Source organism: Daphnia magna, linkage group LG2 (assembly GCF_020631705.1).
Source record: "Daphnia magna isolate NIES linkage group LG2, ASM2063170v1.1, whole genome shotgun sequence".
Lineage (NCBI taxonomy): Eukaryota > Metazoa > Arthropoda > Branchiopoda > Diplostraca > Daphniidae > Daphnia > Daphnia magna.
The window spans coordinates 5,748,622-5,765,777 of record NC_059183.1 but is presented as its reverse complement, the minus strand read 5'-3'; the positions used below and the strand labels follow the sequence as shown (position 1 = coordinate 5,765,777).

Sequence of the window (17,156 nt, the reverse complement as noted above, 5' to 3'; positions counted from 1 at the left end):
TTGCTTGTTCGTATGCTGTTCGAAAGTCAGTGCTTCACAAGACGACAAGCAACCATTAGAAATGGCGGACGCCGCAGCACGTTCGCTCCAGTACGAGTATAAAGCCAATTCAAATTTGGTTTTGCAAGCTGACGTTCGTTTAATTGATCGCCGAGCCCGAGATGAAGCCACCGGTGAGGTTATGTCCCTTACTGGGAAGTTGGATGGAACTCGCATGGGTGATAAAGCCCAACGCATGAAACCGGCAAAACGTCAGAAGCGTGATCCCAACAAAACTGATATTGGTGGAAAATCTGGTGGCAAAGGACCCCTGCAAAGCGATAATCTAGATGAAATTTCTGGCATTATCTACAGACCAAAAACTCAAGACACTAAACAGACCTATGAAGTGCTTCTCAGTTTTATCCAGGAAGCTCTTAGCGACCAGCCCAGAGATGTGTTGTGTGGTGCCGCAGATGAAGTCCTCACAGTTCTCAAAAATGACAAACTTAAGGATAAGGAGAAGAAAAAGGAAACTGAAGCTATGCTTGGCTCCCTACCTGAAGAAAGGTTTGCCCTACTTGTCAACCTCGGTAAGAAGATCACAGATTGGGGGCAAGATGAGAAAACAGGTACAGGAGAGGAGCAGATGGACGACCAATATGGCATCAATGTGCAGTTTGAAGACACAGATGAAGAAAATGAAGAAGAAAATGTTTACGGGGAAATAGGAGATGAAGAAGATGGTGAAGATGAAGCTGACGAAGCTGAAACAGACCATGCCATCCATGCAGATGCTGCTGCTACTGGTGTCGATTTGGGAGGAAAAAAGGAGAAGAAGCTCCATCCTCTTGACATTGATGCCTACTGGCTTCAAAGGAAATTGTCAAAGTTTTACAGTGACCCTATGGTGTCTCAAGCCAGAGCTGGAGAGGTGTTGAACATCCTAAAGAACATTCAGGATGAACGAGAGTGTGAAAATCAGTTGGTAGTTTTACTAGGATTTGACTGCTTTGATTTTATCAAACTGCTCAAGCAAAACAGACACATGATTCTGTATTGCTCCTTATTGGCGTCAGCACAAAGCGAGGCAGAACGCAGAAGCATTCAAGATGAGATGAAGAGCAATCCCCATCTGAACAAGATTCTCCGTCAATTAGATACCGTGAGAGACGATACCGGGGTCGAACCCATGGAAGTTGACGCAAAAAAGAGTTCTTCGCGCCAAGGAAATTACGCTGTTAAAGAAACCGGGGGTAGCGGCAGCGGAGGGCAGGAAGGTTATAGTGGCATTCCAGGTCTACGCGAACTTCTAGGATTTGGAAGATCTTGCGTTTGCCCAGGGTTCGCACTTTATGGCCAATAAAAAATGCACTTTGCCGGAAGGTATAAATCCTGATACGTTACTGTTTTGTATAGCCAAAAATTTTAATCTAATTGGCATTTTACAGGTTCCTTCCGAAAACAACGCAAAGGCTACGAGGAAGTTCACGTACCGCCTCTAAAACCCAGGCCTTTCGATGCTGATGAAATGCTTATTCCGATTGACAAACTCCCAACCTACGCTCAGCCCGCTTTTGAGGGATTCAAAACGCTGAACAGAATTCAGTCTAAAATCTACAAAACAGCCCTAGAATCCGACGAGAACATGTTGATTTGCGCTCCAACAGGTGCTGGCAAAACCAATGTTGCTCTGCTGACGATGATGAGAGAGCTAGGTAAATACATTAATCCGGACGGAACCATCCGTGTCGACGAATTCAAGATTATCTACATCGCGCCAATGCGTTCGCTCGTGCAAGAAATGGTAGGCAGTTTTGGTAAAAGACTTGCACCCTTCAACTTAAAAGTTGGAGAATTGACGGGCGATCATCAACTCAGCCGCGAGGAAATTGCCCAAACTCAAGTGATTGTCTGCACCCCAGAAAAGTGGGACATTATCACGCGTAAATCGGGAGATCGAACCTACACGCAACTCGTCAAATTGATGATTTTCGACGAGATTCACCTGTTGCACGACGATCGTGGCCCCGTTCTGGAGGCTTTGGTAGCTCGTACCATTCGCACCGTTGAATCCACTCAGGAAGATTTGCGATTGGTTGGCCTTTCAGCCACACTTCCCAATTACGAAGATGTAGCTACGTTTTTGCGTGTCCGACCCAAGACGGGCCTTTTCTTCTTCGATAACAGCTATCGCCCTGTGCCTTTGGAACAACAATATGTGGGCATCACCGAGAAGAAGGCCGTCAAGAGGTACCAGATCATGAATGAAATCGTTTACGAAAAGGTGATGGAACATGCCGGCAAGAATCAGATTCTCGTCTTTGTTCACTCGAGAAAAGAAACGGGAAAAACAGCCCGTTCGATTCGGGATCTTTGTCTAGAGAAAGACTCTCTAGGTGCCTTCTTGCGGGAGGGTTCCGCTTCAACCGAAGTTTTGCGCAACGAGGCCGAACAAGTAAAAAATCAGGAGCTGAAAGATCTTCTCCCCTACGGTTTTGCTATCCATCATGCCGGTATGAGCCGTGTCGACCGCGCATTGGTAGAAGATTTGTTTGCTGATCGTCACATTCAATTGCTCGTTTCAACAGCTACTCTAGCTTGGGTATTGTACAACAATTTGTTTGGTTTCGTATAGAGTTCCACTAATTTATATTTTATTGTTTGATTAGGGTGTCAACTTGCCAGCCCACACCGTCATTATTAAAGGCACACAAGTTTACAATCCCGAAAAAGGTCGGTGGTGCGAATTGGGTTCACTGGACGTCCTGCAAATGTTGGGTCGGGCTGGGCGACCGCAGTATGATACTAAAGGTGAAGGCATCCTGATCACCAACCACAGCGAGTTGCAATACTACCTGTCACTTCAGAACCAGCAGTTACCTGTTGAGTCGCAAATGGTTAGCAAGTTGCCTGACATGTTGAATGCTGAAATCGTTGCTGGTACAGTACAAAATGTCAAAGATGCCGTCCATTGGTTGAGTTACACGTATCTGTACATTCGGATGCTCCGTTCACCACAACTTTATGGTATATCGGTTGACAAGCTAAAAGAAGATCCAATGCTAGAACAGCACAGAGCTGATTTAATCCATACGGCTGCCGTTTCGCTGGAAAAGAGCCAGCTCTTGAAGTACGATCGCAAATCGGGCCAATTACAAGGTATATTGAAATTTATAACGTGATTATGTTGGCTTCGTCTTACAAAATAACGTATTATTGCATTTTGAACGTAGGTACCGAGTTGGGTAGAATTGCCAGTCATTATTATTGCACCAATGTAAGCATGGCTACCTACAACCAGTTGTTGAAACCAACCCTGAGTGAAATTGAACTCTTCCGTGTCTTTTCACTATCGTCCGAGTTCCGCAACATCACTGTACGTGACGAAGAAAAACTGGAACTGCAGAAACTGATGGAACGCGTACCCATTCCCATCAAAGAAAGCATTGAGGAACCAAGCGCAAAAGTCAACGTCCTCTTGCAAGCTTACATTTCACAACTCAAGTTGGAGGGATTCGCTTTAATGGCCGATATGGTTTACGTCACCCAGTCTGCTGGTCGACTCATTCGCGCCATCTTTGAGATGGTTCTTAGCCGAGGCTGGGCTCAGTTAGCCGATAAAGCTCTTTCGCTCAGCAAGATGATAAACCGCCGCATGTGGCAATCGATGTCACCCTTACGACAGTTTAAGAAAATGCCAGAAGAAATCATTCGCAAACTGGAGAAAAAAAGCTTGCCATGGGAAAGGCTGTACGACTTGGGCCCTACCGAAATGGGAGAACTTATCCGAGCACCTAAATTGGGCAAGACTATCCATAAGTATGTCCACCAGTTTCCCAAGCTGGAGCTGTCGACTCATATCCAACCCATTACTCGGTCAACGCTCAAAGTGGAACTGACCATTACACCGGATTTCCAATGGGACGATAAAATTCATGGTAAAGCAGAAGCTTTCTGGATTTTTGTTGAGGATGTAGATTCTGAGGTAATTCTCCATCACGAGTACTTCCTGTTGAAATCAATCTACGCCCAAGATGAGCATTTGGTCAAATTCTTCGTACCAGTTTTTGAACCTTTGCCTCCTCACTACTTCATTCGTGTGGTTTCGGACCATTGGATATCTTCAGAAACGCAATTACCCGTCTCGTTCCGTCATTTGATTTTGCCTGATAAATATCCGCCACCGACGGAGCTATTGGATTTGCAGCCTTTGCCTGTCACCGCTCTTCGTAATCGATCGTACGAGGCTCTCTACGCTGAATCCTTCCAACAATTTAACCCGATCCAAACGCAAGTGTTTAATGCATTATATAACACAGATGACAATGTGTTTATCGGTGCTCCTACCGGGGCAGGCAAAACGATTTGCGCCGAGTTCGCCATTTTACGTCTTTTCAGCCAGAAAGAACAAGAAGCCGCAGCCGAAGGAGTACCTGAAGTTGAAGCACGTTGTGTTTATGTCTCTCCCAGTCAAGAACTTGCAGATAATCTGTTCATCGACTGGCAAGATAAATTTGCTTCACGGCTAGGCAAAAAAGTGGCCATGCTAACAGGAGAAACGGGAACTGACCTGAAACTTTTGGCCAAGGCCAACATTTTGATCTCAATTCCAGAACACTGGGATGTCTTGTCACGTCGTTGGAAGCAAAGGAAGAATGTTCAAAATGTCCATCTGTTTATCGTCGATGAATTACAACTCTTGGGTGGTGAAGATGGACCTACGCTTGAAGTAGTCTGCTCAAGAATGCGCTATATCGGTGCCCAACTTCAGAAGCCCATCCGGTTAGTGGCACTGAGCCACTCCTTGGCTAATGCCAAGGACGTATCGCAGTGGTTGGGTTGCCCAGCAAACGGCAGCTTCAATTTCCATCCGAACGTTAGACCAGTTCCGTTGGAGGTTCATATCCAGGGATTCAATATCACCCACAACGCTTCACGCCTCATTGCCATGTCAAAACCGTTGCATAATGCCATTTGCAAACATTCTCCGAAAAAACCGGTGCTTGTCTTCGTTCCATCACGAAAACAGTCACGTGTAACAGCCTTCGATCTCCTGACATACGCCGCAGCCGAAAATGATGCTGAACGATATCTTCATGCCGAGCTGGAGGACATCAAACCTTTTATCCAGCGACTAAGTGACAAAACGCTTCACGAGACACTTAAGCAAGGTGTTGGTTACCTGCATGAAGGTTTAACAGTCCAAGATAGAAGGATCGTGGAACAGTTGTTTGAACTGGGAGCCATTCAGATCATTGTCGTTTCACGTACCCTCTGCTGGGCAGTATCTGTCCATGCCCATCTCGTCATCATTATGGATACGCAGAGCTACAACGGTCAGCAGCATATGTACGACGATTATCCCATCACCGACTTGATTCAAATGGCAGGCAGAGCTAATAGACCACGCGAAGACGACGACGCCAAGTGCGTACTTTTGTGCCAATCTTCGAAAAAAGATTTCTACAAAAAGGTAACCACAGTCTATGACAAGTTTTTATTCATTTAAAATTAATGCCAATTTTGATTTAGTTCTTGTATGAGCCATTGCCGATCGAAAGCCATCTCGATCACTGCCTTCACGATCATTTCAATGCTGAAATCGTAACAAAGACGATCGAAAACAAGCAGGACGCGGTCGACAACTTGACCTGGACTTTCTTGTACCGACGTATGACGCAAAATCCCAATTATTACAATCTCCAGGGAGTGAGTCACAGACATTTGTCTGACCACTTGTCTGAGCTAGTAGAGAGCACGCTGAATGATTTGGAGCAATCCAAGTGTATCACCATCGAGGAAGAAATCGATGTCAGCCCGCTCAATTTAGGCATGATCGCCGCATACTATTGTATCCATTACACAACAATTGAGTTGTTCAGCTTGTCGCTCAATGCCAAGACCAAGATCCGCGGCTTGTTGGAAATCATTTCGGCAGCGGCTGAGTACAAGAGCGTGCCAGTACGTCATGGCGAAGAGGCTGTTTTACGTCAGCTAGCCACCAGACTTCCGAATAAGCCTCAGGCCAATGCCAAATATAGTGATCCTCATGTTAAAACCTTCCTCTTGCTACAAGCTCATTTGTCACGTGTTCAATTGCCTGCCGAATTGCAGCAGGACACGGAGCTCATTCTAGGCAAAGCAATTAGATTGATCCAAGCCTCTGTGGACGTCCTCAGCTCGAATGGGTGGCTTTCACCAGCTGTTGCTGCTATGGAATTATCGCAGATGGTGACGCAAGCAATGTGGTCCAAAGATTCCTACCTGAAGCAGCTACCTCATTTCACTACCGAAATCGTCAAACGGTGCACTGATAAGGGACTCGAGACCATCTTCGACGTCATGGAAATGGAAGATGAAGAGCGCAACTCCTTGCTGGGGCTGAGTGAAGCACAAATGGCGGATGTTGCCCGGTTCTGTAACCGCTATCCCAACATCGAATTAGGATTTGACGTGGTAGATCGTGACCGAGTCGTATGTGGTCAGTCGGTGGTTGTGGCCGTTAATCTGGAGCGTGAAGATGAAGTAGTCGGACCCGTCATTGCTCCCTTCTTCCCCCAGAAACGCGAAGAGGGCTGGTGGGTAGTGATTGGCGATCCTAAAACGAATGCACTCGTTTCCATCAAGCGTCAAACATTGCAGCAAAAAGCAAAGGTGAAGCTGGACTTCACAGCTCCAACAACGCCTGGCCAGCACTCGTACACCATTTATTTCATGAGCGATTCCTACACGGGATGTGATCAAGAGTACAAGTTTACCATCGACGTGAAGGAACCATCAAATTCTGAAGATTCTGATTCTGGTTCCAACTAAACATGAAGTCCAAAACTTTTCTATCTTTTTTTTGTTCTTTTTTTTGTGCTGGTTTTATAACCGGTTTTGTTTTTAAAAGATTGTGAGAAATGTCACGCCACCAAGCGTATTACTCGCTATGAATAAAATGCGTCAAATCATTTCAGTTTTTCGCTCTTCTTGGTAATTTATTCTTGAGTTGATTAGATGGAATGTCGTATGCACGAATTAATTTATCTAAGAAAAGATCAACTAGATTTCGCAGCAAAATAGCCTTCTAATGAGTTTCCTTTGTTGACTTCGGACGGTTTTTAAGCTCAGTGGAGACCTCATTTAAAAGATACATGAGTCAGATCATTCTTTGAAGCACCACGAAATACCGTCACCCCTCGGTGGATGGACAGATGGAAAGAAAACACACCACCATGTCCTGACAAAGAATATTCATTACTCACAGATAATATTTGTGATGAGAAAGTCGATTACCTTCCTTCCGAAAGACCAAGAAATATCCGCCAATTTTCATACGACCCGTAATCATAAGGATTGACGAAAGTGCTTCCTTCTAGTCGTTTAGCCTCACGGTCATCTTTATTGGTCAAATTTTCGATGCTTGTTTCCCCTCTCGATATAAGTCTAGCATGCCAACCAACTAAGGCACCCAAGGCAGCTAGAATTCCTGCACAGAGTATCGCCACCGTTACCGAGACAGCCCTTCTCAACGATCTCGACCGAGGAGAGGATACCTCCTCCACTTGCTTCTGCGGCAATAGGATTGAATATCAAATTTTTCTAGGTCCTAACAAAAAATTTCTTTACCACGGGTAGTAAATGAGATCCATTGTGGAAGACAGGGTATCCGATTGGCTCTGAAGCGTCCGAAATTGATAATTCATGAACCTAGAACTTACAATAGAAACTAATGTTTGTGCATGACTTGTTCTAGTGGTAACCTTACAATAACAGGTGCTCCAAAAATGAATAAGAAGATCATTCCCAATACAACATACACCATGAAGAGAAAAAAATATCGGTGGTTGAAGTGTCCAACACAGTTATTTAGCCAAGGACAATGCTGTGATTAAATAAGAATTAATTATGACCATGTTTGTTGTGGCTGTAGGTACCAGTTTTTATTACATGGTCCATTCTAAGTATACAAGTCCGGCAAATTGAACAATGATGTGTTCGTTCTGGTTTGACTGATTGACATTTTTTGCATCGAGCTTTAATATGAGGAATCTGTTCTGCCTAAATATAAATTTGGCAAAAGTTGACTACATAAAAAAAATCTTTGTCATAAAAACAACAGCACTTACATCAGGAGGTAGACCTGGAGGTGTTATTAAAGCCATATAGTAGTGAAATACCACATTGAGAAGAATCCAATGACCAAATATCACAAGAGCTATTGTTAGCTCTGCACTGATGTCCCAGTAGAAAGAGAGCCCAATCCAGTATGCAACACCAACAACAAACTGAATTAAAAGCCAGACTAGACTGACAAATATCTGAATGGGGTAAAATGTAGAATTTTATTGTGTTACGTCTTTCAAAAAAAATATACATGTACTTGCTGATTACCTTTCCTAAAGAATCGGCAAAATGATCAACAACCCATATAACTGGTTCAATAAAGCGATCAGTCAAAACGTCCCAGTCTATGGAAAGATGGGGAATATTCCCAATCTTCTGTCGTACTTTCTTCCATACCTGTTTCCTGGTTATCCTGAATAATAAAATACGTTGACTCAATGAGACATGCCCATACATCTTAAATTACTTACTTAGATATCACGAAATTGGACACAAAAAACAATTTTGATATGATTCTCATTTTAAGAAGACAATACTGAAGGACATCTAGCGATAGCCAACCGAAGCAGGACGGAAAAAGAAGTAACCATCGCGGGGTATTGCTTCCCAGTACAAATGTTGGTTTCTGACGTTCGTCTTACGAATCATTCCGGTCACCAAAGATGTTTGTGTTTTCGTTTGATGTCCCTAATAGTCTTATTGTTGCTTTAATCTTCACGGTGGCATTCAAAATTTACTATGAAGCTACCAAGGGAGTCTATATGAGTTCGAAGAGACTTGACGGAAAAACAATTATTGTTACGGGATCCAATACTGGGATCGGCAAAGCAACAGCACTTGATCTTGCTTGCAGAGGTGGACGCATAATTCTAGCGTGCCGAAATCTTAAAAAGGCTTTGGTAGCAAAAGGTAAGTAAAGATTTTAAGACAATTTGATCAAATTGAAGAGAATATTTGATTGTTTAAAACAGGAATGCCACTCTAAAAACTATACTCATTCAACCTCATATTTCTAATTTTAGATAAAATTGTTGAAAAATCAAGGAACCCCAATGTGTTGGTCAAAGAACTTGATTTGACATCCTTCACTTCAATTAGAAGGTTTGCAGCTGATGTACAAAAAACAGAGCCTAAACTTCACATCCTCATCAACAATGCTGGATGTGGTGACATTGAACAGAAGACGACAGAGGATGGATTAGAACACCAGATGCAAACAAATTACTTTGGTCCATTTTTGCTTACAAATTTGCTGCTAGGTATGATGTCTTCATAAGGCAATGCTAAAAGCTTATTTTCATTTCTTATTGCCTATTTGTTTTTTAACGTCTCGCTCATACGAAAAATATTCTGTAAGCATTTTCCAGTTCCTCTTTTCTAACGATTTTTGTTATTTATGTTTTATAATCATCATGCTTATTGCCATATTTATACAAATTATCCTTAATTAGAATTAGAAGATGTAGTAGGCTAGTATTGTTCAGATGTATGCATATTAATCTGTGTTTGATTATAAGGTTTGATGATTGAGACCGGCGAGAAGGAAGAAGAGAATGTTCGCATTGTCAATGTTGGTTCTGATGGTCATTTTTCCGTTGGAGACTTGAACTTAGACGACCTGAATTTTTCTTACGAGCGATCCGCAAAAACGATTTGGTCGCCTGTTCAGAACAACCTATGGTTGCCCATAAAAATCTACGGAACTTCGAAGCTGTGTGTTATTCTTTCCAGCTGTGAGTTAGCAAGGAAACTCGAAATTCTTGGTAAGTCATTTATGGCGAAAACAGTAGAAACTAAAAATTCTATAGTAAAAATTTCCAAATCCAAGGCTGATACGGAACCAGGAAAGGAACAAATTAATAAAAAAAATTTGGTTTCATAATGACCAGTGCAATTGCGAAGTGAATCTCACGTTGTAATGAGTATCTTGTTCGAACCAACAGCGGACTTAGTGGACCAGAACTGAGTAATTGTGTATGAATTCCCAATTTGCGGATAGTCTGTTTGATAGCTAATTGAAACTTCACATTGAGCTTCACATTATAGTATAACAATTTAATTTATTGTACGTTTTTATTCACGAATTTGATTTGCACACAGGAAAACCGGTCACGGTTAATTCTCTTCATCCAGGAGGAGTGTACACCGAATTCAGCCGTTTTTCCAAAATATTGTCCGTGCTTATGACACTTTGTCGCCCGTTTTTGAAGGTGAGTTTCAAAATTAAAATTGAATTTCCTCAGAAAAACATATACACAGTTTTCCCCTCTAACTCTAGAGCCCAGCAGAAGGTGCACAGACCTCAATTTATTTGGCTGTGGCCGATGAAGTTTCAAATGTTAGCGGTCAATATTTCCGCGACTGCAAGGTTAACTTATAAAGATCTCAAATGAATGGAATTTATGTGTGTAGTGATTTAAACTATATTTTTAAAAAATGTTCTTATTTGAGTCAGATTGCCCAGCCTTCTAAGCTAGCTCGCGACAAGGAATTCGCAAAAAAACTGTGGGAAGTAAGCGAAAGGCTTGTTCGTTTGGAACCGAAGGAGAAGTTTTTCTAATAGGCCTCTTACGACTGTCCTCCCACTTGCCGTCGTTGGAAGTTCGCGTAGCGTTTAAGAAATTGTCGTTACTCCTTATAATTTTAAAAAGTATACTTAACGATTAGATCTAATTCCTCTAAATGTTTCTTGTATAACAATATGTCCTTTTAAACTTAATTTTGACTCCCAACGCTTTAGATTATTTTTTTAGAAACGCGATTAAATTAGTTATAAAAAATTTGAAGAGCGTATATAATGCCGTGATATGCCACGATGACAGCAGTGTGTAATTTCCGCGTTCGACAAAATTTAATAAAGAAAAATTTAATAATGGCATCTAGCGGTCGTGGTCTCCCCTATCGGTACAAATAATAAGCAGCCGATTCAACATTGAATACTAAGACCGATGTTCATTTGTTTCCCTTTAATTTTTATGTAAGAGATGTTTCCTTTTCTATTTAGTTTCCAAAACAGTGTAATTGTTATTCTGATTTTTTTGTTAACCATTAAGCTCTACCTCGAAATTACGAAGGGAGTCTGTAAAAGCACTAAACGACTTGATGGGAAAACGATTATTATCACAGGTGCCAATACTGGTATCGGTAAAGAAACCGCGCTTGATCTTGCTTCTAGAGGTGGTCGTATCATTCTAGCCTGCCGAGATTTGAAAAAGGCATCTGTAGCCAAAGGTATTGATTTGCTTTTGTAGTTCAGTTAAACTAGTTAATAATGTTACATTTATGAAATTCCATTTATATATAAATTCAAGAGTTTAAAACTATTATTTCTTATTTTGTGCTGACATCAGATGACATTGGTCAAAAATCAGGAAACTACAATGTCTTGGTCAAGAAACTTGATTTGGCATCCTTGGCATCAGTCAGACAGTTTGCTGAAGATATATTAAAAAATGAACCTAAACTTCATATCCTTATTAACAATGCTGGATGTGGTGGAATTAAACAACAGTATACACAGGATGGACTCGAAAACCAAATGCAATCAAACCACTTTGGGCATTTTTTGCTTACAAATTTGTTACTAGGTATGATTGGTTCATCTTATTAGGGCTAACTTATTCATAATTAAGTTATTTTCTCATCGAACATTGTTTAATTTGAGTTTTATTTTCATTAAACATATATAAATGCAGTTCTTTTACCACAGCCTAAAAACAAGTTTTCAGGATGTTTCTTCATTCATTATTTTTACTGTTATTTTATTAAGTTTACTTTGCAGAACAGTTAAGCTATAGCCTATAGTAATTCCTGCTCATAACATTTTACTTTATGTGATCCAATGGTTGTTTAAAAGGTTTAATGATCAGGACTGCCGAAAAAGAACAAGAAAATGCCCGCATCATCAATGTCAGCTCCGACGCAAACCACCTTTGTAGAAGTCTGAACTTTGAAGACCTGAATTTCGTTCGAGACCGTACGGCGGGAACGTTTTTGGCGCCTTATAAAATTTATGGAACGTCAAAGCTGTGCAATATTCTTTTCAGCATTGAACTAGCTAACAAGCTCGAACTCCATGGTAAACAAACAAAAACTTCCCAACAACTTCCCTTTTTATTATTTGCGCAAAAATAGAGCTGTTGAATCCACCTTTCATGACACCATTTAAGAAAACCAGTCTAACTATCAATTTTGAATACGTTTTACGAACAGGAAGAGCTGTTACGGTGAATTCTCTTCATCCAGGTGCCGTGTACACTGAATTCGGGCGCTTTTCCAGCATAGTTTCGACGATCATGACCATTTTGGTTTCTTTTTTGAAGGTATGCGCGGTACAGTTAAAAGCCTTATTTAATCCGTGATTATATATATTTAAGTTATAAAACATTATCGTGATTATTTTAGACCCCCAAGGAAGGTGCGCAGACTACCATTTACTTGGCTGTGGCAGACGAAGTTGCAAATGTGACTGCACAGTATTTTCGCGATTGCAAGGTAAGCTACTCTCACCCCACTTATTTAACCATATGACCCATTAGGATAGCATGCCGTTTCAATCGTCATAACGATTCTGTGTATTTCCTTCGTTTTGACACAATTTAGATTGCCAAACCATCAAAGCTTGCCCAAGACAGCGGAATGGCAAAAAAATTGTGGGATGTAAGCGAAACGCTCGTTCGTCTTGAATCATATGAAAAATTCTTTTGATGGTCGAATTTTTCGTCCATCTCCTTCAAATTAGCGGGGAAAATTTAATGATCTATCATCGCCGCCATAACATCTAAATTGACTTGGTAATTTACTGATAAATAACCAATTTAGACTTTAGAAAGAAAATAACCGCTCTGTTTTAATTCTTCCTGTATGCCTGACAGTAATTCATTAGACCATTTCTTCAAGATTACCGTTCTGTTAAATGTTAAAGCAAAACCTTTTCCACATCTTCATAAAAAATATTTCCGAATACGATTTCATTGACGGTCTTTTAGTTATAGTATATTTACGAAAAGAATGGATGTCAATGCATAATTTAGAATGTCGATTAGTTGCACGCTTGCGCTTCACTTTAAATACTATAGAATTAATCCCTTTAGCTTGCTCACCATAGTAAGTACAAAAGACGACGAGACGCCGACACAGGATCAGGGCGAAAAATTCCTGTTACACGTAAAATAGTTGTTCTTCGGTATTTGTAAGACGGCAGTGGTCGTACCATTTACAGGGCAACTGCATCTGACAAATCCTTTTCTTCTAATATTTTTCGATCGATTTGGTTACAGTGTTCTCGTTCGGCGATATTACTGGTGATTAATCGACACAAAATATTTGTCCGGCACATTTCATCACAGCCTTTCGAGATGATCTTGTCAGCTGCTTTATGGTAATTCCTGAATTGGATTTAAATAGTAAGCATTTGCAAGAGATAGACATTTTTTTATTGGTTCGGATTCACTTACTTAAAGTATAACTGGAAAAGTGCGTCATCATCCAGCATTCGCGAGAAAAAGCCATCCACTGTTTTTGGACTTAAATCAGTCAGAGCATATTCTTTTTTGGCTTGGTATAATTCAAACCATTCTGGTAAATGCGTAGGGCCTTTTAGATTAGCTAATGTCAAATTCATCATCCACGTGCTGTAATCCAACACCCTCTGATAACGAAAATTATGAGCATTAATTACATTTTTAATTAGTTGTAGCGGTGTAAAATGTTTCACAACCCAACTGGAATCAGGGCGTTCGCCATCGATCGTATAGACTCTGTAACTCGGGCTCAGGTCTGTGAAACTGGTCATACTTCCAGCAATGAAGGCTACATTAATAGGTCGTGTAGCGTTTGCTTGATCATAGAATACTTTGAATTCTTCATTGTGAGTGTGTCCGTAAAACTGAGCAACCACGGTCGATTCGAATCGATTTATTATTCTCTTGAATTCTCTGCTGTAGATGGCCCAGCAATCTTCGTTACCAGGAGGAATGTGGGCTATTATGTGAACCTATTAATTATTATTATTTTTTTTTTATAATTGGTTTTCTTTTTGATTTTGATTTTTTTTTTTTTTCCCATTGAATTTGTCCGTCGATTTTTACCTTTTCGTGCGCTGCTTCTGCGTCTTCGAGGGTTTTTGTAAGCCATGTTAGAATAGACGCTGGATCTTTTATGGAAGAAAGCGTCCACCAGTTAAATGTATAACAATAGTTGGTGTTCAGGGAAACCATCCGAAGTCCTGGTCGAACTAAAGCCGTGTAATAGCCCCCATGACGGACGGTAGCGGAGACTTCGTCTGGTAGCCCAAATTTAGTCCACAGACGAGCAGCATCTTGATACAGCCACTCGGCACCCAGTTCTTGATCGGTTATCTCTGGTGGTGCGAACCTTTAATTTGCGCAATTTAAAGCGTCAAGTTATCTAAAAAAATGCGCGGCTCAATTTTACATAGCAATTATTTCAGACTTACGTATTGACAGGATGAGCATCATGATTTCCCAATGTCGGATAGATTGGTGTGTCGGGAAAATATTTTTTAACCAAATTAAGTAAGCTTTCATGTATAAGCATGTTTTCTTCTCGACTTGTTGACCAGTTGTCGTGTGGAACAAGATCGCCAGTCCATATGATATAAGCGACGTCCTAGAACAGTGAAATAGAGAGACAACTAAATTCATTAGAATCCTTGTTGACCGTATGTATTGACTTACCGAGTGGTGCTTTGACATATGTTTCACTGCGTTCTCGAGAGTTCTCCAAGGCATGTCACATTTTCTATAATCACCCCAGTAGCCAGCTTCATCTTCGGTTGTAGCTACTAGACCCGAAGATGCCCGACAGCAGAGAGGCTTGCCACAGTTCGCGTTGGAACCCTCCATATATTCTGGGTCCCAATGGGGATCAGCCAAATGAAGAACTTTGATCGTTGATGCATCTGACTTAACAGGTTAAAAAGAGAAAAATGTTTGCTTGATAAACGTTAATTTTTCTTTCTTGCTTTTAGGTTTACCGAAGGTGAATCAAGTTGAACTATTTCTGGTTTGGGTATCAAACTTGGTGCAATACTCCATTCTAACTTGTCGCGGTCGGAAAACGTGCAATTGGCTTCTTGCATAAGAATACCGCAAATGTTACCTGGATCAACTAGGGAATTGCTGTGGATGTACCTTATTGTGGGCTGCAAAGAAAGGAAAATCGGTAAAAGCCAACAAATTCCGAAAAAATAACTCCCTTACAATAGCAGCAGTGGCTACACCTCGACAAATCTCTTCATCGTACAGATTTAGACTGATACATGTCAAAGCGATGTTATCAACGATATCTTCATTCGTAAGACCAATATCAAAACTCTGGAAGACGCCACGGACCGCGAGATTGCAAAGAGAGCACGTAGGTAATATGCTTTTCTTCTCGCTTGACTTCACAACTGGTTTGAAGGGCAAACCTAACAAGTATACAAAACAGGTGATATTGGTATAGCATAAGAGTTAAAATAAATTCGTATACAACTTTTGAGAGATGTTTTTCAAACCTTGAATTGTGGAAAATACGCAACACAAAGCGACGGCGGTCAACGAGAAAAAACGCATTGTCCGTTTGTTCTTACACCACTTTTCACAGATATACGTAGATGTAGACGAGAGATGGAAGGCGGCTTAAGAACGACTGATTTCGATGAACTTTGAAGAATTCACCTGGCTTTTATTCTTGGAATATAATTCCTTGGCGTACCGCCTCTACTGCTGAATGACCTGTTTTGTGTAATGTTGTTGAATTGCCCGAGGAACATTACGTCCCACTTTCTCCGAAAGGATTTCTCTTGCGTGCTAATGTTACAGGACAAAAGGGATTCTTACCAAATGATTCAGCGTAAAAAACCGCTTGGTATGATATATTGTTCACTCTACAACGCATGTTTACAACCGACCTCAACAAAATCACAGCGGTAAGCCAATCTATACTGTAGACAATACAAGTAAATAAAATTTTCAAGGCTCGTATGAAAAAAAAGACTGAAGAAAAAGAAAAAGAAAAGAATCAGTTTTCTCGTTTGAAAACGTGCCAACGGGTTTAGCTGTTAATTTGATGTGTGTCTGTTGGATTCCTCACGTTGAAGAAAAGGAAAGTGTGTAAGCGTCCCAAAGCAAAAAGGGAAATCGGTCCTTAATTGTATAATGAAAAAGCCCAGAAACATAACCTACTATGCTACACTTGACTTTTTTAAGGTATCAAGGCCATAAGAAGGAGAAGAAAGGAAACTCAAAAGGGCTTTTAAGAAAACAGGTCTCTTTGATATTCCCCATAACTTTTTAAAAGCCTGTTTCATATATTATCGTTGTATGTTACGGACATATTGCGCAAATAGCGAAGAGACGTGAGAACAGACGTGCATGTGCGTTGAATAATAAAGAAGGGAATAGAGTTTTTCATTTACAAAGCCAGCCACTGGCACGATACCTTTACGTATTCATTTGATAAAATCTGTGGTTGAAAATACCGTTGGCGACAGAGGGTATGCTTTCGAAAAACGGGAAACGAAAAAAGTTATCAAACGGACCAAATAGATAGAGGCACCGCTTACTATCACCGATAAAACTTTTAAAAATTCAGACCAGAGCTTTCTAGCATGTTTTCGTTCAGCAGCATGAAAGTTTTGGCATAATGTGGGGGACAAGAGTGACATAAGCTTCTAGATAGTAAGGTCTTCTTACTCTCTGTGTAGAACATTCTCTTGTCTTGTTGATAAGATTTTTGCATAGTTCCTTGCAATTAACAGCAATGGCTTTCACACTTAAAAATAAAAATGTTATTAGATATTGCAGAAGTTATCATTGAAATATAGGATCCTGGACATCGATTTTCCCTTTCCACTGGAATTCAAAGAATACAAATTTTCTTTCTTTAATCATGCCATCATGCCATCGATAATGACATTAATGAAATAACAAGTAATGATCCTTTAGGTCATTAGTTCTTTGCTCTTTCTCCGAAACCAAAACCATACTTAAATTTAAATCATACTATCACCACAGATAATGAGCAATATCTGTGCTATCACCATTCACCAAATCCCCGTA

At 40.7% G+C, this 17,156-nt stretch overlaps 5 protein-coding genes across 7 annotated transcripts; 3 read left to right on the top strand and 2 right to left on the bottom strand.

Moving 5' to 3' along the window:
• The first annotated feature begins 26 nt into the window (after positions 1-26).
• Positions 27-6,940, top strand: LOC116915334 (U5 small nuclear ribonucleoprotein 200 kDa helicase). The gene is given in 6 exon segments (XM_032920414.2): positions 27-1,294; positions 1,296-1,365; positions 1,431-2,584; positions 2,652-3,141; positions 3,216-5,455; positions 5,515-6,940. Coding segments are annotated over 6 exon segments (6,468 nt in total). The 5' UTR covers positions 27-61; the 3' UTR covers positions 6,796-6,940.
• LOC116915425 (palmitoyltransferase ZDHHC16B) lies at positions 6,936-8,693 on the bottom strand. Of its 2 annotated transcripts, none has more exons than XM_032920558.2 (8): positions 8,562-8,693; positions 8,359-8,503; positions 8,094-8,285; positions 7,915-8,025; positions 7,733-7,849; positions 7,594-7,674; positions 7,261-7,535; positions 6,936-7,204 (listed from the first exon to the last, which is right to left on the bottom strand). In XM_032920558.2, the coding sequence occupies exons 1-8, from the start codon at positions 8,609-8,611 to the stop codon at positions 7,129-7,131; spliced, it is 1,047 nt and encodes a 348-aa protein (XP_032776449.2). In that variant the 5' UTR covers positions 8,612-8,693; the 3' UTR covers positions 6,936-7,128. The 2 variants fall into 2 exon arrangements, with proteins under 2 accessions (XP_032776449.2, XP_032776450.2); XM_032920559.2 differs by having other exon boundaries at positions 7,261-7,532.
• Positions 8,690-10,966, top strand: LOC116915428 (retinol dehydrogenase 12). Its single transcript, XM_032920563.2, has 6 exons — positions 8,690-9,000; positions 9,114-9,350; positions 9,609-9,854; positions 10,192-10,301; positions 10,370-10,459; positions 10,547-10,966. The coding sequence occupies exons 1-6, from the start codon at positions 8,754-8,756 to the stop codon at positions 10,649-10,651; spliced, it is 1,035 nt and encodes a 344-aa protein (XP_032776454.2). The 5' UTR covers positions 8,690-8,753; the 3' UTR covers positions 10,652-10,966.
• Positions 10,967-11,046: 80 nt separating this feature from the next.
• On the top strand, positions 11,047-13,059 carry LOC116933764 (retinol dehydrogenase 11). 2 transcript variants are annotated; one of them, XR_006643034.1, is made up of 7 exons: positions 11,047-11,322; positions 11,442-11,678; positions 11,948-12,169; positions 12,304-12,413; positions 12,496-12,585; positions 12,694-12,884; positions 12,966-13,059. XR_006643034.1 is itself a non-coding variant. In XM_045168929.1 (6 exons), the coding sequence occupies exons 1-6, from the start codon at positions 11,076-11,078 to the stop codon at positions 12,796-12,798; spliced, it is 1,011 nt and encodes a 336-aa protein (XP_045024864.1). In that variant the 5' UTR covers positions 11,047-11,075; the 3' UTR covers positions 12,799-12,991. The 2 variants fall into 2 exon arrangements, 1 of the variants encoding a protein (XP_045024864.1); XM_045168929.1 differs by having other exon boundaries at positions 12,694-12,991.
• Positions 13,060-13,064: 5 nt separating this feature from the next.
• Positions 13,065-16,006, bottom strand: LOC116915384 (sphingomyelin phosphodiesterase). The gene is made up of 9 exons (XM_032920497.2): positions 15,611-16,006; positions 15,315-15,523; positions 15,089-15,256; positions 14,790-15,017; positions 14,549-14,721; positions 14,181-14,466; positions 13,811-14,086; positions 13,548-13,741; positions 13,065-13,478 (listed from the first exon to the last, which is right to left on the bottom strand). Exons 1-9 carry the CDS (start codon positions 15,666-15,668, stop codon positions 13,307-13,309), a joined length of 1,764 nt encoding a protein of 587 aa, XP_032776388.2. The 5' UTR covers positions 15,669-16,006; the 3' UTR covers positions 13,065-13,306.
• Between the last annotated feature and the right edge of the window lie 1,150 nt (positions 16,007-17,156).

Coding starts and splice junctions, on each gene's coding strand:
- LOC116933764 (XM_045168929.1), top strand. CDS start 11,076: ATGTTTCCTTTTCTATTTAGTTTCCAAAACAGTGTAATTGTTATTCTG. Junction 11,323..11,441: donor AAAGGCATCTGTAGCCAAAG/GTATTGATTTGC, acceptor TGCTGACATCAG/ATGACATTGGTCAAAAATCA. Junction 12,586..12,693: donor AGTATTTTCGCGATTGCAAG/GTAAGCTACTCT, acceptor GACACAATTTAG/ATTGCCAAACCATCAAAGCT.
- LOC116915425 (XM_032920558.2), bottom strand. CDS start 8,611: ATGAGAATCATATCAAAATTGTTTTTTGTGTCCAATTTCGTGATATCT. Junction 8,286..8,358: donor TTGCCGATTCTTTAGGAAAG/GTAATCAGCAAG, acceptor TACCCCATTCAG/ATATTTGTCAGTCTAGTCTG. Junction 7,850..7,914: donor GTATACTTAGAATGGACCAT/GTAATAAAAACT, acceptor ATTTAATCACAG/CATTGTCCTTGGCTAAATAA.
- LOC116915428 (XM_032920563.2), top strand. CDS start 8,754: ATGTTTGTGTTTTCGTTTGATGTCCCTAATAGTCTTATTGTTGCTTTA. Junction 9,001..9,113: donor AAAGGCTTTGGTAGCAAAAG/GTAAGTAAAGAT, acceptor TTCTAATTTTAG/ATAAAATTGTTGAAAAATCA. Junction 9,855..10,191: donor AAGGAAACTCGAAATTCTTG/GTAAGTCATTTA, acceptor ATTTGCACACAG/GAAAACCGGTCACGGTTAAT.
- LOC116915384 (XM_032920497.2), bottom strand. CDS start 15,668: ATGCGTTTTTTCTCGTTGACCGCCGTCGCTTTGTGTTGCGTATTTTCC. Junction 15,257..15,314: donor GTGTAGCCACTGCTGCTATT/GTAAGGGAGTTA, acceptor CTTTCTTTGCAG/CCCACAATAAGGTACATCCA. Junction 13,742..13,810: donor AACGCCCTGATTCCAGTTGG/GTTGTGAAACAT, acceptor TTTCGTTATCAG/AGGGTGTTGGATTACAGCAC.